A 25,650-nucleotide genomic window follows, 5' to 3' on the forward strand; every position below is an offset into this window, starting at 1 on the left:
GTAACATTTCCGTCACACGCTTGAGGTATTCGGCCAATCACAACGCACTGGATAGCTGGCCAATCAGAGCAATTCAATATTGACCTGACGGCTTTTTACTCATTTGCACATTAGCATCAAATGAAATGCTAATTTTGTTTAATAAAACTACATGCCACTTCAGGCAAAGTAAAATGGACTAAAATGATGATAATGACATGTTGAAATATTGACAAAATTTTAAATACATTTTGTATTATTAAAACATGGTGTAAAATTTAATATCACATCTAACATAACTGAAGTTTACGGTGCCCACGAGTTGACATGGTCGGTTCACTTAGTTTTGTCGTGGCCACGACATAATAACTTGTGGGAACGTGATATTATATCGTGGCCACGAGATCATTTTGTCGAGGTAATGACATCCTTATGTAGGCTAGCAAATGCTAGCATAATTATACAAAACGTTAACTAGGTAAAGCGATACACAAATTGAAAGGGGAAATAAGCATATATAACAATAAATATAAAAATATAGCTCTAATAAGTTAATGTAATAATAATAATAATAAACAAATATTAAATTAAATGTTTAATGTTAATAAAAATATTTTATCCATCTCCGATAATCCCGGGTTGCTATGGTCACGCAAGTTTGTTTACGCATATGTCATTCCCTCAACATAAGAAGAAGTCGTGGCCACGAGAAATGGATGTCGTTCCCTCAACATAGCATCTCGAGGCCATGACATAATATCACGTTCCCATGAGTTAATATGACGTTCCCTCAAGATAATATCTCGTGGCCACGACAAAACTAAGTGAACCGACCATGTCACCTCCCGGGCACCGTACTTTAGTATTTGCTCACTGGTGTTCATAATGTTAAAAACCTCACTTTGCCAGTTCTACACTATCTATCTATCTATCTATCTATCTATCTGTCTATCTGTCTGTCTGTCTGTCTGTCATTCTATCTATCGTCTGTCTGTCTGTCTGTCCGTCTGTCATTCTATCTATCGTCTGTCTGTCTGTCTGTCTGTCTATCTATCTATCTATCTATCTGTGTGTGTGTGTGTGTGAACACCTTCATGTGCGTTTGAACAAGAGCTTATTCAGCCCGACTGTTAGTCGTATTACAGAACCGTAATGTGGCTTAATGAAGTGTGCATAGCATGCTTTCCTCAGCTCTCATTTGATGGACTGTTGTTCGTCTCACTGGTCTTAGTCATGTCTTGATGGCTTGTCTTTGTCCCTACAGGTGCCTGTGTTGTAATGTGAAGCAGCCTTGCGGATGGATGGGTTATATGACCACTGACCACTAGTCTAGTAAACCAATGTGTGTAAACTGGTCTCTGCATCCCAACTAAGGACACACACCATCTGACTGAAGGTAATTTACTGCTTAACATTCTCTATGGGTGAATTATAAACAACACCAGCGTTATTATCATGACTTAAGTATTTTACACATAACACCGCCCTGCATCATGTTTGCTGAATGAAATCCAATACTTGTTTCCTACTAATTTTAAGGTGCTGATTCCAAAAATAGTTTTGCTCTAGCATTTCAGGCTTTCTTATAAAATATGATGCAATTTGTAGCATTTTTCTTATCGACAACCATTTGCAAGGAAGAAGTGTAGTTGTATTATCCTTTAACTAGCAGAAAAATTGCCACAAAGACATGATTTCTGTCTTAGTCTGAGCCAGTTTAGAATTATTTGTTCAATTCCGAGCCGATATTCACATGTATGAAAGATTCTGAAGACATTATTTTAAGCCTAATCCTAATTTCAAGGTTAGAATTATGGCCAGTGACAAGAAAATGCAAACATGACCCAGATGTTTTCTGCTGTATCTGTGGATGTTTTACTACATCAAACAGCAACTGAAAATGACCGATTTAGTGAAAAACTAATTTATTTATAAACTTCTAAGTAAAGTTAGCCTATCTGACATCGAATGGAGTATTTGAATATATTTTCCACTCTTTTGCAGATTGTAAGTTCAATCATACATTTTAAATAATTATTTTGTCATTAAAACTGAAACCTTTGAGAACTAAAACATTTTTATATATATTTAAAATGTGAAAACTCTTCTGTTATTATGTGAAAGTTTTTATTGATGTTTTTAACTCTGTATCATCAAATTAGGCAATATTAGGCCTAAGACATTTTTGTTCATGATGCAGGGCTGTGTTGTAAACAATACCAGCAGTATTATTATGGTGATCAGCTTTAGTATTATACACATAATCCTATGCCATGTAATATTGGGTTTGAAGTCCAGGGACAGTCAAACCTGAAGGCAAATGAAATCAGATCAGCTAATAGTCTTTAATTGACTGATGCAATTGATTCTCAAGCTGCTCAGCAAGAGTTTAATTACAGCTGACTCGCTAATGTTTAATGGTTGCTGTATGTGCTGTTTTGAATATGTTTTATTTATACTGTAGGTGTTCATTTTACTGTGCATTATTTATGCATTGATCTCTTCTGGTGCATTATGCATTTTCTATATCGACATTTTTGACTAACCAAGATTGTAGTGAATAAGTGGTGACCGGCGGCAAACCCTGTGAAACATCATCTCGGTTTGTTTTTCTGATATGCTTGAGTAACTCTCTTTCTTTCTGTCTCAGGCTCTCTCTCTCTCTCTCTCTCTCTCTCTCTCTCTTTCGTCTGTAAGCTGCAGTCATGTTCTGGAAGTTCGACCTGCACAACTCCTCTCAGATTGAGAAGCTCTTGGAGAAGGAGGACGTGACCCTACAGGAGCTGCTGGATGAAGAAGATGTGCTGCAGGAGTGCAAGGCCCAGAATCAGCGCCTCCTCCTCTTCCTCACTCGGGACAGCAGCATGCTGGAGCTCCTCAACCTCATCACGCATGAGCCCCCTGCTGACCGGGAGGAGAAACTGCGCTACAAGTGAGTGAAGAGACTGTCTGGATTATCAACACTTTCTGAGCAGCTCTAAAATAAAATGATTTCAAACTTTGCCTGCATAAAATTTCACTTACCACATAAACAGAGTAAGGGGAGATGACTGAGGATGATGGCGAATGATTTGCAGATCCTCAGTACCACTGACAAACATATAATCTTGTATAATGTGTGGCAAGTACTGCCGCTCCATAGTATAAACACAGTATGAGCGATCGCGAATCTCGAAAGTGAAAGTGAAACTAAAAGCGATCGTGCATTCAAAAGCACGATGCTAGTTTCAATGCCAGGTATAATAGCGGCTCCCTGATGCCGAAATATGTAGTATAATTACCCAATTATATAACTGCGAGGAAAAATGTTGAAATATATATTTTCCTCCCATCTCGTATTTATTCTCTTTAGGGGTTCTGCCTACACATCATTTTCTTTCCGAACACGGTATTGGGAATGGGGGGAGGGGGCTCAACATTGTGATGTCTATCAGCCATCGGCGATGGACGATGGCATCGTCTATCGGCCCAACCCTAGTCTGAATATTTAAGCAATATTTGGTCCAGTCTTATTTTTGTATTATTTACATGCAAAAAATATATTTAGCTATTTTTATTATGTTTTCGGTTTCTGTTCATTTTAATTCAAGTTTTTGCTTTTTATATTTCTTTTTGCTTTATTTTTTAAAATTTCATTTATAGTAAGTTTACTTCTACTTAAACGTCTATTTTTAAATTTTAGTGTAAGTTTTTCAGTTGTATTTGTTTTATTTTATTTCAGCTTTATTTCAGTTACTGGAAACAATTAATAATAGTGTTAGTTAACAATAACAATACTGATTTGGCCGTCTGGGAGTCATTAGACAGGCTTATTAAACAGTCATAATTTGACCATTAAACAACGATTTTTGGCCATATTGAGATTATCGGCTTGGCCGATTATTGCACTTGGATGATAAACAGTAGTGTTAACCCTATTTTGTCCATTCGCAAATTTACAGACAACCTTGTCAATGGATAACACACATTTTCAGTTCCTAAATATCTTGTGAATTTTGAGTAAATGTGATATAAGATAAATGTAGATGCATTCTTTCATGTGCTGCCATTAAATTTGCATTGTATTTGCGATATATATCAATCATCCACTTGTCATATATTGTTCTTTCTCTCTGTCTCTCATGCAGGTATGCTAATGTAGCATGTGAGTTGCTGACATGCGATATGTCCCTCATCAATGATAAAGTTGGTGGAGACGAGTCTCTGATGAACACACTCTATAGTTTCCTAGAGCAGAAGTCAGCGCTGAATCCTCTACTGGCTTCCTTCTTCAGTAAGGCCTTCGGCAACCTCATCACCCGCAAGACAGAGCAGGTGCACAAACGCAGTTGTCTCTTTTTTTTTTTTTCTCATTTGAAAATCTGTTTTTCTGCAAATTTTCATTCAGCCTTTTGCTCTATTACATTATTTATCAGGTAATTGGTTTCCTAAAGAACAAGGAGGATTTCGTAGGGCAGGTGTTGAAACACTTGGACACGTCGGCCATGATGGATCTTGTGCTGCGTCTCATTAGCAGCGTGGAGCCCGTCTGTCTCAGACAGGAAGTGCTTACTGTGAGTGCACACGACCTCCTGATTCGTTATGTAGTGGCCACTTTGGCTCTGTAAAAAATAAACTCTCTTACATTTATTCTCTTACTCTGATGAAACAACATAAACTACCAAATTTTGATTGCAACATATAATCATCGTCTGTTTGATTACGTCATTAACTGAATGTTACCGTACATTTCTGCCATATGTACATCAATTTGACAGTCACCACTGATAAGCTACTACTAAATATATTGTAGAAACTTAATTTTCTGTAAAGCTGCTTTACAACAATTTGTATCGTGAAAAGCGCTATACAAATAAGCTTGAATTGAATTATTCTCTCACCGTTTATTTAATTTGTCTACTAACAATGTCCAATATTCATCACAGAAAAACTCATTCAAATTCAAAGTCATTAACACTTTCAGCACATCTCAGAAGATATAATGAGTTTAACAGTATACTCTGGTGGAAATCTAAATAGACACTATTAAATAATCCTTTATATACGGTTTAAAAAATTAGATTTCTGTAAGTTTTTTTTAATGCTTTTGAAAGAAGCCTTTTATGCTTACCAAGGCTGCATTTATTTGATTGGAAAATACAGTAAAAACTGTAATACTGTGAAATATTATTACAATTTAAAATAATTGTTTTCTATTATAATGTAATTCATTCCTGTGATGCAAAGCTGAATTTTCAGCATCATTACTCCAGTCTTCAGTGTCACATGATCCTTCAGAAATCATTCTATAATATGCCGATTTACTGATCAGCCAGAAACATTTCTTATTATCAATGTTGTGCAAAACAGTTGTGCTGCTTCAGATTTTTGTGGAAACCATGATACGTTTTATTTTTTCATGATTCCTTCATAAATACAAAGTTCAAAAGAACAGCATTTCTTAAAAAAACTTGTAGTATTTTTTCTGACTTCAAACTTTTAATGGTAGTGTACATAATATTTAAAGACTTGTTTAACTCATCGTAGTTAATTAGTAGAATAACTCGTATTTTAAATAAATTTACGCTGATTTTATATTTAAAGTGTGGGATGGGGGGAAACAATAAAATCTGTACGCAGAAGTCATTAATTAAATGCATGGTGAAAAGTTTCCAAGACAATTTTAAGGTAACCTTAATGAAAAAAGAAAGATTTTAAATCTTTGTATTGAGCAAAAATCAACCCCTGGGATGTAAAAGTGCTCAAAACTAAAGAAATGCCTGTGTCTGTGTGTGTTTTTGTTTTGATGTTTCATGTCCTCTGTTGTCAGTGGCTGAATGAAGAGAGGCTGATCCAGAGACTCGTTGAGCTGATACACCCTCACAGCGACAGTGAGGTCAGTCACTGCAGCTTTACATCTTCACAACAAAGTTTAATACCTAGAGTGAAGCATTGATGAATAGTAGTGATGCTAGGTTTTTGATCTTGGTACTGAAAAAGTCCTCATGCAGCAAAAATGTTTAATTCCGTCTTTCAAATATATATCAATATGAATGAAGACCTATATTCATAAATGTGTTTGTGTGTTCACAGACGCAGTCGAACGCATCTCAGACGCTGTGTGACATCATCCGTCTGAGCAGAGATCAGGCCAGTCTGCTGCAGGAGACGTCAGAGACCGACCCTCTGCTCACAACACTAGAGCTGTGAGTGTGTGTGTGTGTTGTCTCTTTCACTGCAAACTGTGCTTGGTCACGTTTCATGTCAGCTAGACGGTGTCTTGAAACTTTAGCTAGGAATAGTTCAGAAACTTTTCACCCAAAAATGAAAATGATCTGAAACCGTGCTCGCCCTCAGGCCTTCCGAGATGTAGATGAGTTTGTTTCTTCATTGGAACAGAATTGGAGAAATGTAGCATTACATCACTTGCTCACCTATAGATCCTCTGCAGTGAACGGGTGCCGTCAGAATGAGAGTCCAAACAGCTGCTAAAAACATCACAGTAATCCACACGACTAGTCTTGTGAATCCTCAAAATTTGCCAACATATTTTTTAGACGTTTTGGACTGTTTTCGCTTGTTTTGTGCATACTTTTCTCCTTATTCAGACAACGTTTTTACTGAAGAAAACCATATTATGGATAGAGGACTTGCATTTTTCCTGAAAGTGATGGTTTGAAGTTAAAAACATCTAACTGATGGATTTGTTTATTACAAACACGCAGCTTTTCACTTTCCAAAATGTTAACTGATGGACTGGAGTGGTGTGGATTACTTGTGTATTATTGTGATGGGTTTTATCAGCTGTTTGGACTCTCATTCTGACGACACCTATTCACTGCAGAGGATCCACCGGTAAGCAAGTGATGGAAATCTAAATCTCGCTGCTATGCGTGTGTGTTTCAGACAGCAGAATGTCGAGGCACTATTGAAGAACATGTTTGAAGGGGAAAAGAGTGAAGTGTGCATTGTCAATGGAACTCAAGTTCTACTCGCACTGTTGGAAACTCGTAGACCAGGGTGAGTAACACAAACACAAGCCATATTTCATCTCACATTCACTGTTACTAATGCGTGTGTGTTTGTGCGTAACAGTGTTGAGCAGGTGATTGACCCGTGCTCTCAGGGATTGGAAAAGTCTTACACTGTAAACAACAGCATTTTAATGGGCATCCAACCACATCTAAAGCAATTCCACCACCTTCTGTTAAACCCACCCAAGGTTGGTCTGTTCCTGCAGTTATCTCACAAGTCTTAAAAACAAAACGATGTCATATTGAGGATGTTTCGACTCTCTGTGCTCAGAAATGTGTGATGTTGACCACGATGGGTGTTCTGGAGGAGCCGTTTGGCAACGCGCGACTGCATGCATCCAGACTGATGGCTGCTCTTCTGTACACCAGAGCTCCCAGAATCCACCTCGAGCTCTGCCAACTGAACATGATCAACCTACTGCTGGTATTAGTCATTCTTAGTCTAGTCAACAAATAAATAAAATGTTTTCTTTCTTAGGTCCTATCATTTTTTTACAAATTATTTATATTTCAAATAAATGTTGTTCTTTTGATCTTTCTATTTATCAGACAAGACAAAAAAAGTATCATGTTTTTTTCAAAAAATTAAGCAGCACAACTGTTTTCAACATTGATAATGCTTCTTGAGCAGCAGATCAGCATATCAGAATGATTTCTGAAGGATCATGTGACACTGAAGACTGGAGTAATGATGCTGAAAATTCAGCTTTGATCACAGGAATAAATTATATTTTAGAATATGTTACAGAAAATTATTTCAACATTTTTTATTAAAAAAAAACAACAACTGTATTTTTGGTCAAACAAACACAGCCTTGGTGAGCATAAGAGACTTCTTTCTTAAATGCTCTTTCTTACTCTTTTCTTCTCAATTTCTCTCTATAGGATTTGTTTTTCAAATTCTCCTGGAATAACTTCCTACACATCCAAGTAGAGCATTGTGTCTCTGCCATCCTTAACCAGACGACACCTATCGGGAAAACACACGACAGTCCAGATCAGATTCAGCTGGAAACACAAGACACACAAAACTCAGACAAATCTGACATGTTCACATGCTGTGACATGATGAAGCATGTAAGTATGACCCTCACTTATTAATAGTGTATTCTCTATTATTTGAGTATAGTCATATATAGTAATACATAATAATGTGTCAAAAAGAATTGTGTGTGTTATAAAATAAATAGCATATTTACATTTTTTTCACATTTACAGTACATTTTTTGCTTGGAGTTTCACTTCTACACAAGTTATTACATTTGTTCTGCCTACGGCATTAATTGTCAGAAATGAAAAGGCATCTTGTGAAATATGTGTACGTCATTGTGATATGATTCTGTGTGTGCAGCTGCTGAAAGACTGCAGTCTGGTTCAGAGGATTTTGGATGCTTGGGAGGAAAATGACAAAACACAGTAAGGACAAATTTAAATATACGAGAGCCGTGTCAATATGCTGGTTGAGTATTTGTATATTATATTACATGTATAGTAATACAAGCATCTGTCCGTGTGTGTGTGTGTTATAGGGAAGCTGGAGGCATGAGAAAAGGCTATATGGGTCATATGACCAGAATTGCAAACACAGTGGTGCAGAATGCAGAGAGAGAACAGGAACAGACCCAAATTGCACGGCTAATAAAAGGTAGCTGACTCACACACTACGAATGTTTTTGGGTGGATTTGTGTGTGATTTACATATTATATTCTTATACACATTCTTTATCTTCAAATATTTGGTATGTTTGTGTATGACAGAGCTACCAGAGGACTATAAAGCACGCTGGGAGCAGTTTGTGAATGAAACGCTAACAGAAACTAACAAGAAAAACACAGCAGACCTGGTGAGATTTCCCACAAAGACAATCGTAGGGAGTATTTTTATGTCAAAAATTACAATCTGCAAATCACCTTTAATAAGCATCTTGCTCTTAACACAGGTGTTCTCAGATTATCAGATCCAGCAAATGACGGCGAACTTTGTTGATCAGTTTGGACTGAATGACGATGAATTCGGAGACCATGACGGCAGCATCAGGTGATTCCCTGTACAAAGGTTTAGATTTAGAGATTGAATTATTAAATTAATCAGTAGTTAAATAAATAATTGTTAATTATTAAAATATGTAAAAAATATCAAATTAATTTAGACGTACAATATAATTGTATAAAAATCCTTTTTCTTAAAGTGCCCCTGTTATGGGTAATGAAAGGTTCATATTTAGTTTTTTTGGAGTACCCAATAACAGGTTGACATGCATGCAAGGTCAAAAAACACTTTCGTTATCTTATAATATGCATTTATTTTTACCTTACTTGCTCAATGACTCCTAAACGATTCGCTCAACGATTCATTTTTCCAAACCCCTCCTTTGTGTGATGCTAATCTGCGGTGATTGGTTGATTTCATTTCCATATCATAATAAAAGCAGCGTTTTTGAGCGCAGTGCTGCTTTGTGTACAGCGTTACCGGGGAAACCACTATTTTACCGCTCCAAAAGCGGTACCTAGTGGCAAAGAATGAATTTGCATTTTCATTCAGACCAATGATTGTTTACCTACAGTAAATCTACCATAATTAGAAAAACTAAAGGTTAACATTTGGTGCTTCATACAAACATGCAGTTACACAATGTCCAGCAATTTAATAATTATGTTTATTGATACAGGTTTAAATTTGTTTACATTTCTGTGTCTGTTTTTCGTGCAGCGCCACGTTCGATCGAATCACAGAGATCAAATTTAACCTGGTGGCTGAGGGGGCGAGTATTGTCTAATGCCAATTCTTTGTTATTTGTTCTGTATTCTTATGAAGTTTAAGTTTATTAAGTTTTTTCCCCCCATTTTGGGTTATAATATCATCCTTTCCATGTTTTTGTGTTTGTTTTCTTCTTATTTGCACTCTTTTAGCTTCCTTTCTCACTTTTGCTAACCCTTCCTGTTTTTCCTCATCTCTCAGGCGAGCTCTGCCATCTTTGAGACTCGCACAAAAGAGCGAATCCGGCCATTTGATGATGCTGAGGAGGAGGAAGACATTTGGGAGGATAAAGAAATCAACTATGCAACACAAGTGAAAGCCAGAAGCAGGTTCATAAAGCACACACACACATATTGACACACAAAACAGTCATTGCTCTGACTGCTGTTCGTCTTCGTTAGGTTTGGACTGGTGACAAACGCTCAGAAGAGCGAGGCGGATGGTGGCTCTCGCAGACGTCTGGAGTCACCTGACATGGAGTGGTTTCCAGAGACCAAACAAACTCAAGAAAATACCAAGAACCAGGAAATGGACAAGCAGTCCAGCGATCCGCAAAGTATATTCACAGCTCACACAATCTAGATCTAGACAGCTGATCCAATATAATAACTGATTGGAAAGATGATTCTCACCCATCAGGTCCTGGATGGATAGCGAGTTTTGAAGACGACTTCAGCTGTCGGGATTTCACGAGTATCGTGATGGATACGGGCTCCAGTGTGTGGGGGAGCTCTACCGCCCAGCTCAGTGAGACGGAGGAGAAGGGATGGGCAACTTTCACAGACTTCCAGCCCTTCTGCTGGTGAGGGAGGACTGTGTTTGACTTGATATTGCATATTCATGTCATGTAGACACTGTGCTAAATGTTCTCATGTTCTGCAGTTCAGATGCAGGACCCAGATGCAGTTCACCTGTGGACTCGGAAAATCCAAACAAACCGAGCCAAAATGAAGAAAGTAAGTTGCTTACTTGCTTATACCATACATACATTATATATATATATATTGCATCATTCCTCTTTATACTAATGCACAACAAATAAACATCCTGGCTTAACTATGTAATGTGTTACCAAACTTTTATAAGCATCTTTCATTTTTGCAAAAAATATATATTTTTTTAATAATAATATTAAAATAATAATAAAATGATGCAATATTTTAATTTTAATCAATTCTTTTCTCTCTCTAAATGTTATTAGCTATATGAATATTTATTTCTGTGTAAGATGCTTTTAAAAGTTTGGTGTTGTTAATAATAATAATTATAATTATTATTAACTTGGAAATATTTAATAATAATAAATAATAATAATAATAATAAATATTTATTGCTAGGGAATTATGATACTTTTGAATTTTGTTCTAAATGTACTTGAAATGGTACATTACTTAATTTATTCAATTGAAATATTACATATTTTTGTTAGTAGTAGTAATGCATTATTTATTATATGTAATAATTCATTATGTGTATTTCATATGAATTTTATCATTATAATTATTATGTAAATATTGTTATTATTATTAATACTACTAATACTAATACTACTACTAATAGTAATAAAATAATGTAATTTTATGTAGTTGATGTAATTATGTAGTTTCAATTTGATCAATTTTCCTAAGTGCTTGTAGTCTTAAGAATAATTTCTTATGCAAAAATGCAAAATACTTATAAATGTTTTGCATCATTATTATTATTAATTTTAGTAGAAATAATAATAATTATTATTATTATTTTTGTCATGGTTATTATTATAATTAATAAAATATATATATTTTTATTTAATACATTTATAAAATAAATGCAAAATAAATAAATGTATTTAATTTAATAAAATAATACATTTAATAAATAATAAATAAATTAATAAATTTTCTCCCTCTAATTGCTGTTATACATAAGAGTATTAATATTCTATGCAATATGCTTATAAAGATTTGGTGTTATTAATTAATATTAGTAGTATAATTAGTAATAATAATTATTATTGTTGTTATTATTAGTATTTACCTTGTATATATTTAATAATAGTAGTAATATTTTTATTAGGTATTTATGGTACTTTTGATTGTTATTTGTTCTAAATGCTCTTGAAATGGTATCTTAACATCAGCTCATGTGTCTTGTGTAAGTTAAAAGCTCGTCGGCGTGTGTGTGGAATGTGTGTGGGGCGAGGAAGGCTCCGCTGGTGGCGTCTGACAGCAGCTCCAGTGAGTCAGACAGTGAGGAAGAGGAGAACCGAACCAACATCATCACAGAGAGTGTCGCCACAGCCAATGCCAAGGACAACGTTAAACTCAGTGTAGATGCAAAAAATGAGAAGGCAGTCTTCATCAGGTAAAACACGCTAATACACATTATTGCATTACATCTAACACCGTGTCTACACCGGACGCAAGCGGCACGGCGTGACAAAATATGATAGAACTCATTATAATCAGTGATGCTGTGTACACTGGATGTGGCGCGGCGCAAAACGACAAATCCCCAACAGAAAACTGCTGCCACGTTCTATTTATGACGTATTGACACAAATTTCAATGATTTTCAACGGTTGCTTTGTCGTGTCCGGTGTAGACAGACTTTAGCTGTCACGACAACTGTCACGTCTGGTGTAGACACGGTGTAAGCATTATTAAATTGTTTGCAGACAGATGTTAAAAATTTGCATATTGACTCAAAACATCTCAGAAAGCTTTATATACACAGTGATGTTCCTTCCACTCTTTCAGTGACACTAATGCCAGAGCAACAGGTGGCATGGCAACAGATGTCATAGCAACAGGAAGCATCCCTGGTACTCAGTCACCCAAGGAGCAGAAGTGAGTGTTTTTCCACTGGAAACTACTGGACATGTAGTTAAAGTGTCTAAATATAGCTGTCTCATTCTGCAGGGGTGACTCCAGTAGTAACGGCCCAATGTAACAGCGTTTCACCCGCCGCTCGCCTCCATCCCCATGACAGCTGTTACTCCACCCATCAAATGTTAAAGGCCGTGGCTTCCTGTTTTCAAACACGTTTCCTTTCCCTCTGGCATTTGCCGTTTCCATCGGTCTGCCGTATAGTTACATGGGTGTTTTTGGTTTGAGCATAAGCGGTACTCTAGTTGATCTCTGTCTTCCCTAATGAAGACATCTTCACTGTTGGGAACACTGACCTTTGAACCCTGTGAGAGCGGCCCCACTACAGTCTGTGTGTGTGTTTTTTGAGTGTTGTGGAACTAGAATATAATGCACATCCACAGGTGAATTCTCATGTATGCGTAAATATGCTTGGTACATCTACAGGTGTGATTTATGGTGTTATTTTTATGTTTCTAAACCAGTGTTTTCCACTTAGAACAGACAAGAGATCAAGTCTGTGTGTGTGTGTGTGTGTTCTGTCTTGATCAATATCTCTGTTTGCTGTAGCCCTTGGGCCCGGTACTGATTTGATTTCAGTACCGATTTTTTGCACTTATGTTTCCACAGCATTTATGTTTCCAGCTTCACCCGTCATCCACAAAACACATATATGAGCAAAAATAACTGTGAGCAGGTCTCAATATTTCTGTTTTGTTGTAGGCTGTTTTTATATGAAAGTGTTTTCCTCAGAATTGTGAGAAAAAATGTTGAGATAAAAATTGCAAGATATAAACTCAGAATTGCAAGATGTAAAATTATAATTGCGAGATGTAAACTCGCAGTTCTGAGGGGAGAAAAATCAGAATTGTGGGGAAAAGTCACAAATTTTTTTTTTTTAATTCTGTGGAAGAAACAAGCTTCCATATAAAAGGGATAGTTCACCTAAAAGTAAAAATTTACTCATCATCATGTTGTTCCAAACATGAATGACTTTCTTCTAAAGAACACAAAAGAAGATATTTAATAGAATGTTCATGCTGCTCTTTTTCACAGAATGTAAGCGGATGGTAATTTATACTGTCAAGTTTCAAAATAGACAAAATAGAACCATAAAATTAGTCATTATGACTAAAAAATTAAATGAAATATTGTGGAACTGTTTGTGAAAAAGTTCCCTCTATCATAGCATTTAAATCTCATTTGCATTTATTTAGACTTGCTGCATCCTGATTGGTCAAAACACCAGAAAAAAAAAAAAGACATGTATTTGCTTTAAACCTTGTGCATTGTGTTTTATAGCTGATTTGTTCATCTTCAGCAAATGATTGTGGAACTGTTTGTGAAAAAGTTCCCTCCATCATAGCATTTAAATCTCATTTGCATTTATTTAGACTTGCTGCATCCTGATTGGTCAAAACACCAGAAAAAAAAAAAGACATGTATTTGCTTTAAACCTTGTGCATTGTGTTTTATAGCTGATTTGTTCATCTTCAGCAAATGATGATTTAAATTTCGTTGTTTTCCTCACAACGTTATCGGAAGACTTGGAATTTAGCGCACAAGTCGTATAGACCAACTTCTCCTTTTATGTTCCATGAAGGAAAAAGGCATGTTGAGGGTGAGTAAATGATGAACTATCCCTTGTAACATGTTTATGTAAGTCCGTTTTATTCTTCTTGTGTCTGTGGTTGGTATCCGAATGAACTCAGGTGAACGTCGTGTGTCTGAGCGAGTCCAAGAACCGAGGGTGCGTGTGCCTTGAAATATCAGAGAATGACACATCAGTGTTTAACACGTGCACATGTATCTTTAATCACATCTTCCTATATCACTGTCAGGTCTTAGTAATAATTATCGATGTGTATTCTTTACAATATGTACACTTAATATTATATTTTGTATGACTACTAGCGAAACACTAGAACACTGCAGTGTTCATTTGAATCTAGAGAGATAGCAATAATAGTATGAATAATTTCTTGGGTTTGTTTTCTTTTTTATTAGTAATGTAGCTTTGAAATGTGCACACAGGCACACAAACTGTTTGGGAGAGCGAGTGTGTGTGTGTGTGAATGTTGAAGAGGCTCGGTGTGTTTTCAGTTTGTTTTTGCACTTTTAAAAACTTGATTTTGATACCAAATGCAATGGGATGTTAGTGGCGGTACGATAACGAGAGCCCTTGGTCGGTGTTTGGTCCATGTGCATTTTTGAGTTTACAAGTCGTTTGTGGTGTAGTTATAATTGCAGACGTTTGCACGTGTGAGTGTGTTTGTATTATGAGACTAAAGAGCGAGACCGGAGAGAAATGTCGACTGATCGGTACCAGGCTCTGTGCTTGAATGTAATTCATATTTATATGTTTATTTTTATTTTCTTATTAATCATTTTAAATTTTTTGCCAAATATTTTCTTTAATATTCTGTCTTTCTCCCGTTATGGATAACAGGGTTCTATTCTCTCCTCACGGAGACTGAATTCTTTCTAATTTCTCATCGTTACTTCATTCATATTTGTGGTTAAATTTAATTCAGCGCTTCAATACTGCCACTTAGTTGTGGCCTTTACTAGAAATAAAAGGTAAGACACTAATCCCCCTTTATCTCGTCTTCCGTGTACATTCAGGTTTGTATTAACCACTTTTTCTGTGTAATCTAGTCCAGGCATTTCCCCCCGATGTCTAGATGTTTAGTTGTCCTGTCGGATACCGTAAACGGGTTTAGCGAGTTTTGCTGCTGTTAATGATTTGTCATTTGCTCCGATGCATTAGCAGAACATGAACGAGAAGGGAACTGAGTTTTTATCAAAACTGTGATGTAAGAATTGTGCTAATATAATGCCACAATTTGTGATTCTAATTCTCACATTCTTTCAGTTAGTTTCATATCCCCTTCTTCCACCACACAACCATAAAGATTTTATAGCTGCATAAATAGATGCATCACAACTTGCATTGTGAAATCCAGGTTTCTGTTGTTGGGTTATTTTCTTTTCAGCTCTTGTATGTCTTCATGTACCCAAAAACACAAACGCATACTGTACGTTATGAACTGGTACAATATTTTGTGTTATGTTCTGCCTTGAGCATCTGTCCATGGTGTGAAAGTGGAACACAGGTCTGTTGTCATTTAGTCAAATGCCTTTTTAATGTATACTGATGCTGGTGGTTTCTTTTTATTTCCTTTTTTTTTTGGTAAAATGCAATACTGTACCCGTTATCTGTTGTCAGAGTTAGGCTTTAAAATCAGATATCAAACAAATAAATATTTCAAATGGGTTTGCGTGTCAAATGTGTTAAGCCAAAACACCTTTTTTCTTTCCAAATGAATAAACTAAAGCTATGTATATGCACAATAATTAACTAGTTAGTACTAAAACATTGGTTTAAGGTCATTTTACAATGTATAGTTCATCTGGCTAGAATGGGGGTTGCAGATGATGAATGCAGTCTACATTAAGCAATGAAAATGTAACTTTTTTTTTTTAAGTGTCAAAATTACAATATAATTGGGTGAACAAAGGTAAGGTAACACGTTACAAAAAGGTCAGATTAAATTGTTAGTTACTGCATTAACAATGAGCAATGCATTTGTTACAGTGTTTAACATTTGTTAATGGTCAATGGTCATTAACTGTTTATTGTTAACGTTAACACACTTCCATTAAATAATGTTAGCAGGTACAACTTGATTAATGTATTAGTAAATGACAAACTTCATTAACTACTTTTAACTAATACTTCATTAAATATTTTTCATTGTTAGTTCATTGACTAATGCAGTTGTGACCTTATTGTAAATTGTTAACCAAAGGTACAGCCCATGTATAAACTGGGGGGAAAATTAATATAAATGTGCTAAAATCAAAAATAAAAACTTAATGTGCTTCACGTTCAATACAAGTGAAAAATTGAATTGTAATGTTCCTGTACTTTGGCAAATCAAGGCATGTTTATTTATTATACAAATTTCTTACACATGAATCATTCAAAGATCAAGACAAAAAAACTTTTTAAAATCATTAAGATAATAAAATAAATGTAGAAAATTATGAATGTGATCTCAGATCTCAACCATTATATAGCCTTAAGTTTATTAATGACAAACTATATTAACATGTTCAATAAAGTAGGTCCATTATGCATTGCAAAACAATAAGTATTATTCTGTAAATTGTTGCAAAATGTTTAGCCATTCAGTGCCTGATTAACTGCAAAATTAATTTACGTCGGTAACACTGTATAATATGGTCTCATTTGTTAATGCATTAGCTAACGTTAACAATGAGCAATATATTTTTTTACAGCATTTTTAATGCAAGTTAATAGTTCATGGTTCAGAGTGGATTCACTAACACAACTTTTGATTAAAAAAAAAAAAAAAATGAGCAAGTAAATGTAGAAACTTGCCTATATTAATAAATGATGTGAAAGTATTGTTTATTGTTAGTACATGTTAACTAATTTTAATCAAATGAGAACTTATTATAAAGTGTTAACTTTATACAATTCATAGATTTTAAATGTATTTTAAAATGTCCAAATGCAAGTTTGGGTACACCATACCTGATGATTTGCCTTATGTCATCATGAACATGAAACCAAAGGAATGAACAAAACTTCACGGAAAATTCCATGACTGGAAATGACATCAATCCTGCGTGAAGTGCACTGAAAGTGAAAGTTCCCCTGGAGGCACAAGAGGGCGGTGCCCTCAGGTGAAAGCAGGCGGGGCAGCTTGGGGAAGTGGGCGTGGCTTTGAGTGTGTGTAAGAGAGTAAATATTTTTCACTACTGGTGGAACCTGTCCGTCTGCTTCACCGGAGACAAGGAGACTCAGCCTGAAGTGTAGGACGCACAAAGAACAGAGGAGAGAACACAAACACATTTACCAGCAAGAAACCAGAAAGAATGCTGGACGGAGCAACAGTCTGGACGTAGACCAGGATTGGACATCATGTAGATGAAAACGACATGCAGTGTGTTTGTTTACGTGACGGGTTCATCGGTGTGTTTAAGGTCTGAATGAGGCGTGTGTGTTTCTGAGGGCCTTTAATGGGTAGAAGCATCCTGGATATGGGGGGATGTCAGAGTTACAGCAGCTCTGATGAAGAGGATGTCAGCACTCTGAAGGCAAACTACACCAATGTCAGCCTGTTCAAAGTGTGAGTATATACTGCACCTACGCACACTAGATAGGCAGTAAAATAAGGAATGCATACATCAGACAAATGTCTGCTGAAGAGATAAGCGCCATGCATATCTTCAGAGAGACAGAATGTGTGAGAGCATATAAGTAGTTTCAGTTGGGCTTCGTGTTGGAAAAAGCTTGAAAGTCAAAGGAAACTTCCACAAGTCCATGTGTGTTTGTGTGTGAAAACATGGACTCTGCACAAGGGTTTATGGGTAAACACACCTCCCGCTGCCTGTGTATTTACATTCCGCACACCCGTGCATGAGTGCAACTGGTTATTTTGAAGAAAAAATGCATTGCTTGATTAGAAAATATTGTCTAAAACCAACACTTTATCCTTCACATAAGCATTAAACATGAAATAGGCACATGTATTTTCATATGTAATAGTACAGTTACATGGTACTCGCATACCATGATATTACATACACAAAAAAGCATGGTATGTGCATTATAAATACCCATTGTACTTGTAGGTACTTTTGTAGGTCAGTCACTTCTAAATTAGAAATACATGGCTCTTTTACTTGTTAATATTTTAAGCTGCTGTATCTAATGTGACCTTTATCTAATAGAATCTAACCTCACATCAAGGGAATACTAACTATAATACTAACCATTCAAATTGTTTGTTTTTTTGAGTTTCCTATTAAACAAACATGAAGTTACACAAGTTATAATTTATGACTACAGCCATAATATATATATATATATATAATACATTAAAAGTGACCATATTTACTTAATACTGGCATCTATATTTCTTTTAAAAAAATACTAAAAAAACATTACATCTCCTCAGTCCTCAAGTGTCCATTAAAGGCATGGTAAACATAGTATTTCAGCACAGTGATGAGATGTGCTGCAAGTGATGCCTGAGGGATCTTGCTGAAAAATACCTCATCAGAGGGGCTGATTTAGATGAAATCATGCGATAATGCAACAGGGTGTGATGAGAATCTCATCAGTTTTAAAAAGGTGATTCTTACATCAGTAGGTAATGAGCAACAAGCTGAACCACTATGTGTGCAATAGACAAAAATGCAATAACATTTGTACATTGCATAAGTATCCAGGGGCCTCATTTATAAAATGTGCGTACGCACAGATTTGATCGTAGAGTGTGAAAATCCACGGCAACGTTCATAAAAACGGTCTTTGATGTGGAAAAGAGCTTAGCGCCACGTCAGGGTCCAAGCAGACGTACGCACTTTTGTTTGCCCGAGTGCTGCAGGTTTTTGGAAATATAAGCCATTCTTGCCGCTTGTAAAAGATTTGGACATTGTCAGGTGCTCTTTTATAAGTCAAGGACATTAATTAGACATTGTTTACAGGGCGGAGATCTGAAACTGTTCAGCTGCGCACAATTTCAAGATCATTGCAATTTATAGATTTCACATCTAAAAGAGAGGCGTACGCACGTTTTCTGTGCGTACGTTCGTTCTATGAATCACACGTACGCACTTTGAGAAATGATCGTAAAATCAAATTTAGGATTCTTTCTACGCAGTATTTTATAAATGAGGCCCCAGGTGTTGTTGGACAACCATATGGCAGATATTCCACCTCACAGCCTGTTTTAATCAGTCAGGTCAAGGCCACCGTCTCAAACCTCCCACCACACACAAACACACTCTAACAGTTATTTCAAGGCTAAATTCAGAGGTCTGTTTTCTCTGCATTCACACACTCAGTGCACTCCACCAGGCCAGCGTGTGTGTGGTTTTTCTCATTTGCATGAATGAAAATTTGCGCTGTCTACAGTAGAAAGCAGCACTCTTTCCAATAAGAATGTGCTGATTGCTCACTAAAGCCGTCGGAAAACACAACCTCCTTCAGCACATACAGTAATCGACCAGCCCCATGTGCACACATGACAAACTAAACCAAACTAAATCCCTGTGTGTCCTTGTGTAACATCACACTGTGTGTTCGCAAACTGTTTGCCATTTGCTCAACAGCATAACTATTTGAACACAAATTAACTAGCAGACAAGCTCACTGCAAAAGAATTTCACATTTCCCATCGCAAAGCCAGTCAGGCACATACTGCAGCTAAATATCAGCACATTTCAAATGAGATTTATTTATGCATTTCCCCTCTTCTCCAGCTTGCTGCTTAATCTAGTTGTCAAATAAACATGGCATTGTATATTACAAATATTGCTGGCTCCTTAATGAATTGCTTTTTTTTCCTTTTTTGTAAGTCACTTTGGATAAAAGCATCTACTAAATTCATAAATGTTTAAAATGACTCTATTTGACCCTCCATTCCTGGTCATATTGTGAACAAGTGATTAGTGTAAATTTACAGTGGGTACGGAAAGTATTCAGACCCCCTTCAATTTTTCACTCTTTGTTATATTGCAGCCATTTGCTAAAATCATTTACGTTAATTTTTTTTCCTCATTAATGTACACACAGCACCCCATATTGACAGAAAAACACAGAATTGTTGACATTTTTGCAGATTTATTAAAAATATCAAAATGTAATAAATTTATCTGCTGTGGATTCTCATCGAGTATTCTGTTGACTGTGTGTGTTGACAGAAAGAGTAACAGTCTACATATAGTCCCGTCTGCTGCGGTCAAACCTTACCTGAAAGATCACTTCCTGTCCAGACGCATCACTGATCTCGACCTCCTGACCCTCTCTGCCCTGCCGCACGGCCTCGACCAGCAGGAGTGGATAGCAACAAACAGTGAGTATTCAAACACACAAACAAAATAGAAAAAATTAATGCCAGAAACAACCATATTAAAATTAATTAAAACTAATACTTTGGAAAAAAAAGTGTGTGTGTGTGTGTGTGTGTGTGTATATATATATATATATATGCAGTAAATTAAATATAATTAAAACTAATATTTTGGAAAAAAAAGTGTGTGTGTGTGTGTGTGTGTGTATATATATATATATATGTAGTAAATTAAATACACACACACACACACACACAAACGCACGAGTCAGAGTGCACATAATGCCAGTTAAACACCCAGTGATTATAAAATGATGACACATTTAAAAGTGTCATCTGAGTGAGCAATTCTGGGATGAAACAATACACTAGAAACGGAAACATGTCAAATATTTCTCAACATATGTATAATGTTCAGAAACACGTAAAGGAATGATGGGAATGTGTTGGGCTTGGCTCACATATCTAGACATTTAAATAAAGGCTGGTCTGGACTCTGTAGCTTAACTTATTCTGACCTGAAAGCACCCACTTACAATAAAAAAAAAATAAATACATAAAATAACAAAAAATACACAACAAAAATAGTATGTACTACAAAGAAAAAACAGTTTGAGACAAAAGCCATTTTTGTTTGCACTACTTATCAGATAGTTTGGCAGAGGTCTGTGGGTTTGTTAGGCTCTGTGTGTGTAATGTGTGTTAACTCATCTTACCATCTCTTCCAGCGGTGTCGTTTTTCCAGCACACAACCCTCTTCTTCAGCGCTCTGTCTGATAGTTGCTCCATGACCACGTGTCCGGCAGCCAAGAGCTCAGGAAACATGTGAGCAGAACAAACACACTTCATTACAGCTAGATAAAAGAGACTAAATTCACAGCTTGAATACAGGCAAAAAAATGTGGCATATGTACACCTTACCAAATATTGCCAACAGTTTATTATAGTTAACAATACAATATCACAACATTTTACAGTAGTAGCTCTGTAGTCAATATGGTGTTTAGATGAAAACTACACTGTAAGACAAAGACAGGATTAAATAAACTACAATAAAAAAAATTTATGAAACACTGAAGGTAATATATATATATATATATATATATATATATATAGATAGATAGTAGTTAGTAGTAGTTGTGGTTGTTATTGCTGGTTTATTTTAATATGATTTGCATGGATACATATATGAATGCAGATATCAACACCCAATGATGACAATCAGCATGTGATTTTAAATAAAATTATTTTTAAAAAAATCCCAAAACCATCATTACATAGCAAGTAGCTTTGTCGCCACATAACAAACAACAGCAGTAACGGCAAAAACACCAAGATGCAACTGTATAATTAATTCATGCTGCAGCACTATTACGGTAAATATACAAGAGATTATTCTGATAACACAGATCATTATAGTGATTCTACATGTTAATCACAGAATATAGTCATTTAATAATCATCGGCTGCAGAAATAGTATCTAAATAATCTAAGTAATCTAAAATATTGCATGGTTACAATTGCAATTTTGTGTCATTTGTTTGCCTTTTCAGTTTGTATGAATGGACAGACGATCAGGGGAAGAAACTGAAGTGTTCAGCTCCGATCTACATCGACTACGCCTTGTCCTACATTCAGGAGATTCTCACAGATGAGCGTGTGTTTCCCACCAAGGCCGGTATGAGGTTCTCACAATCAGAATTTGCCTTAGTCTAATGAGCTGAAAATGATCAGAAGTGACTGTGTATGTATGTGTGTGTTTAGGTTCAGCGTTCCCTTCTGGATTCATGTTCCTGATACAGAAGATCTTTGTGATGCTCTTCCGCACGCTGGCTCACCTGTTCAGCGTTCACTACCAGGACGCCATCGCCGTGGAGTTACACCCGCAGCTCAACACGTTCTTCACACACTTCATCACCTTCAGCCACACGTTCAGACTGCTGGAGCCTTCAGAGACGGCGCAGATCGACGAGCTCATCGCCGTGCTCACACACTGACACACAAACACACGGAAACACAAGGAATATACATGTGAGGTCTTCACAAAAAGGCACAGCATGAGCCTGTGAATCATAAAATTCACAAATGGGACACTCTGTAGCTTTGGCACCTAATGGACACGTGCAAGTGAAGACTGTAAGTCCAAATAAAGCGCACTATTTAGGACTGTTACATGAAGAATCCCTTTGATGTTTTGACCCAGTAGAATTAGAATGTGTCAATCAACTTCAGACTGAGCTCTGATTGGACAGCGCAGACGGGCCCGCCTATAAGCGGTTTTTCAGTGCCAACCGTGAACGTGGGCAATTTCTTTTGGCCAGTGGCCACACGGCCTTTCAACAAAATGCAATTCTTAGGAATCTGGGAGCACTGGGAGCTTTCAACTGTACTTTGCAATTTATGGCAGCATTCCCTCTTGGTGTGTTTGTCTGCCACACTGAATGAAAAAACACTGTTTGGGAGGGGACAAAATGCTTTTCCAAAAAGATACACTGTCATTCAAAAGTTTGTGGTCACTATTTTTTCCCCCTGAAAGAAATTACTACTTTTACTCATCAAGGATGCATTAAATTGATCAAAAGTGAGTCGTTATAGTAAATACAGTTATAATGTTACAAAAGATTTGTTTCAAATAAATGTTGTATTTATTCTATTCATCAAAGGATCATGAAAAAAATGTATCAGTTTCCACAAACATATTAAGTAGCACTGTTTTCAACATTGATAAAATAATATGGTTACTGAAACATCAGCTTTGCCTCAGGAATGACATTTTAAAATATATTAAAATACAAAACATATTAAATTGTAATAATATTTCAAAATATTAGTTTTCATTTGTTTTCGATCAAATAAATGCAGCTGTGGTGGGCATAAGAGATTTCTGTCACAAGCATTAGAAATCTTACTGACCTCAAACTTTTGAACTGTGTATTTTTTAATGAATAACAAACACTCTCACACACACACACACACCACATTCAGTCATTGTATTGCATCAGTGTATTTATTACTTTGTCTTTTTATCTTGTGCAAAGTTAGAAGGAACTGAATGTTGGGATGGCACACAGTAATACTAATACACAGATAGTATATTAGTATACTATTATACACTGTATACATAGTATATACGTTATACTGCTTTAAAAAAATTAATAAATACTGTCATTCAGTAGCCTATGCAAAATGTTGAATGCTAGACATGTCACGTTTTTAATTCCAGTGAATGAATAATTAATTAAGGAATCTGTTATTTTGCATTTTAAGTCTATGTATATGTAAAAATTAGTTTACTTTTAGAAGTTCAGCCAAATGAGTAATGGAAAAAAAAAACAAGTACAGCACATTGCATTGTAGGTTACAGGACAGTGAAGTGTGCTCTTGTATACTACACATTTAAGCTAAAGTAGAATATCATCCATTCATGCATTTAAAGAAAATACACATATTTTATATATATATATATATATATATATATATATATATATACACATACTATATGCTACAGAAGCAGTAGTATTTCAAACACTCCTGGAGGAGCAACAAATACACTTGATGCTGTACTTTTCACAGGTCTAGTCTGATATAGCATACTGCTCTTACTAAATAGTACGAGTAGTATGAATTCCAAATGCAGACTATTCCTGCGTCCCAATGTGCATACTATCCACCACCCTATCTGCCCTAAATAGTATTGAAAATTACTAATATCACATAGAATTTAGGATGAATAGTATGAATTGGGACGCAGGCTCAGTGTCAGAGCATTGAGTGAACATAAATGTGTTGCTCCAGCAGGGGGAAGCAAAGGGACCATCCACCACAGGACCAACACACACTCCTAGTGCCTTGAAATCTGCTGAACACTAGTTATGGAGATTTAAAACGCACTCACACACATATTTAATCAAAAGACTCGACTCCAAAGGGCTGTTAGCACTACATTATGAAACCTTGTGAAGCAGTGTTTGGATAAGAAATTGAAATAAAGACCTTGACCATTGAAACATCTCGTAAGTGCACAGATGTGATTGGTTGATTCATTTTTCAGGGCACCTGCTGATGGGCTGAGATTGGAGGAGTGAACCGGGTGAGAGGGAGGGAGGGTTGTACAGTAAAGTACAGTAACTGTGTGCAATAGACTGCTGTGTCTTGTTCCAGTAAAACACTATTGTCATTTTAGCCTCTCAGTGGCTCTGTAAAAGAGCTTTTGACAGCAAACAGAGAGTCTATATTGTGTTCAAGTTTGAAATTGTGGTGGATCAGAGGTACTTTCAGGGTACAGGGACAAAATAGGACCCTCAAACTCAAAAATAATAATCTACTTCAGGGGGTCAAACGAAATATGAGTATTCATTTTATATGAGTTTTGCAATTTTGTAACCTGTAACCAAATTTAAGGACGGTGTAAATACATTTTAAAAACTTTATGTGTGATTTTATTTTCTAGTAATAAATATATATTAAAAATTATAAAAATGAAAAATAAAATAAAAATACTTGCACTAGAATAAGTTAACATGGTTCCAAATTCAGTCTAAATTGGAATAAATAAATATAGTTATTATTGAAAAAAAAAGATTGTTAACTTTGGTAACAGGGTTGAATGGTTCAATATTTGTTAAAAAAAATCAGAAAATGATGGAGATTATTTACTTTTTTTAAAAATGTTCAATGCAGCAGAAAGGATCAAATTGATGTAAATTCTTGTAAAAGGGTGGTGTCAGTTTTTATTACTTTTTATACTAGATTTGAATATAACATATCAAATAGTGTTTTAAAATATGTAAGATTTGTGCATCTATGGTTTAAAAAATGAAATGCTCCATATCTGTAGTGAACTGGAAAAATTGATCTGATTTAGATGGATCAGAGATGAATATATCTCTCATCTGAATTGAATCAGGAACAATACACCATTTGAATTCTACAATATTATTTTAATAGGATTATAGTCAAACTGTGCTGAGTTTCATATTATAATAGTGTATAATAATGAAGAGAGGAGAGACACTTGGACAGACACACAAATATACACTTACACACACAAGCAGGCAGCTCTGTCTGAGAGAACTGAGGCATGAATGCAAGCGTATCCTGTTGCTGTCTGACCCATGACGCAGAACAACACACACACAAACACACACACACACACAGACAA

At 35.9% G+C, this 25,650-nt stretch overlaps 2 protein-coding genes and 1 long non-coding RNA gene across 3 annotated transcripts in view; 2 read left to right on the top strand and 1 right to left on the bottom strand.

Annotated features, from left to right (window-relative positions):
* The window catches only part of ppp6r2b (protein phosphatase 6, regulatory subunit 2b), a 14,536-nt gene extending 1,638 nt beyond the window's left edge, over positions 1–12,898 (top strand). Inside the window, exons 2-23 of the mRNA XM_016483611.1 lie at positions 1,244–1,375; positions 2,630–2,911; positions 4,107–4,293; positions 4,395–4,532; positions 5,789–5,854; positions 6,052–6,164; positions 6,865–6,978; positions 7,054–7,180; positions 7,264–7,416; positions 7,878–8,069; positions 8,344–8,408; positions 8,522–8,637; positions 8,751–8,836; positions 8,933–9,030; positions 9,703–9,754; positions 9,952–10,079; positions 10,152–10,306; positions 10,390–10,552; positions 10,633–10,706; positions 11,889–12,093; positions 12,489–12,578; positions 12,651–12,898. Coding sequence (XP_016339097.1) covers positions 2,685–2,911; positions 4,107–4,293; positions 4,395–4,532; positions 5,789–5,854; positions 6,052–6,164; positions 6,865–6,978; positions 7,054–7,180; positions 7,264–7,416; positions 7,878–8,069; positions 8,344–8,408; positions 8,522–8,637; positions 8,751–8,836; positions 8,933–9,030; positions 9,703–9,754; positions 9,952–10,079; positions 10,152–10,306; positions 10,390–10,552; positions 10,633–10,706; positions 11,889–12,093; positions 12,489–12,578; positions 12,651–12,681 — 2,580 coding nt within the window. The 5' untranslated portion in view covers positions 1,244–1,375; positions 2,630–2,684 and the 3' untranslated portion in view covers positions 12,682–12,898. The remainder of the gene's footprint in view (positions 1–1,243; positions 1,376–2,629; positions 2,912–4,106; positions 4,294–4,394; positions 4,533–5,788; positions 5,855–6,051; positions 6,165–6,864; positions 6,979–7,053; positions 7,181–7,263; positions 7,417–7,877; positions 8,070–8,343; positions 8,409–8,521; positions 8,638–8,750; positions 8,837–8,932; positions 9,031–9,702; positions 9,755–9,951; positions 10,080–10,151; positions 10,307–10,389; positions 10,553–10,632; positions 10,707–11,888; positions 12,094–12,488; positions 12,579–12,650) is intronic.
* Positions 7,895–21,284, bottom strand: LOC107686566 (uncharacterized). The gene is made up of 3 exons (XR_001634052.1): positions 21,205–21,284; positions 20,389–20,460; positions 7,895–7,962 (listed from the first exon to the last, which is right to left on the bottom strand). It is a non-coding gene; the product is annotated as an uncharacterized LOC107686566 (long non-coding RNA).
* LOC107686563 (MOB kinase activator 2) lies at positions 17,257–23,016 on the top strand. The gene is made up of 5 exons (XM_016483612.1): positions 17,257–17,758; positions 20,340–20,491; positions 21,217–21,313; positions 22,043–22,167; positions 22,254–23,016. Exons 1-5 carry the CDS (start codon positions 17,649–17,651, stop codon positions 22,484–22,486), a joined length of 717 nt encoding a protein of 238 aa, XP_016339098.1. The 5' UTR covers positions 17,257–17,648; the 3' UTR covers positions 22,487–23,016.
* Positions 23,017–25,650: the final 2,634 nt, after the last annotated feature.

Source organism: Sinocyclocheilus anshuiensis, unplaced genomic scaffold, assembly GCF_001515605.1.
Source record: "Sinocyclocheilus anshuiensis isolate Anshui unplaced genomic scaffold, SAMN03320099.WGS_v1.1 scaffold733, whole genome shotgun sequence".
Lineage (NCBI taxonomy): Eukaryota > Metazoa > Chordata > Actinopteri > Cypriniformes > Cyprinidae > Sinocyclocheilus > Sinocyclocheilus anshuiensis.

Bases quoted from the DNA above. Each gene is read 5' to 3' on its own strand.
- LOC107686563 (XM_016483612.1), top strand. From the start codon at position 17,649: ATGGGTAGAAGCATCCTGGATATGGGGGGATGTCAGAGTTACAGCAGC. The intron at 17,759-20,339 runs GTGAGTATATAC...GTGTGTTGACAG, and splicing joins AATGTCAGCCTGTTCAAAGT to AAAGAGTAACAGTCTACATA. The intron at 20,492-21,216 runs GTGAGTATTCAA...CATCTCTTCCAG, and splicing joins GGAGTGGATAGCAACAAACA to CGGTGTCGTTTTTCCAGCAC.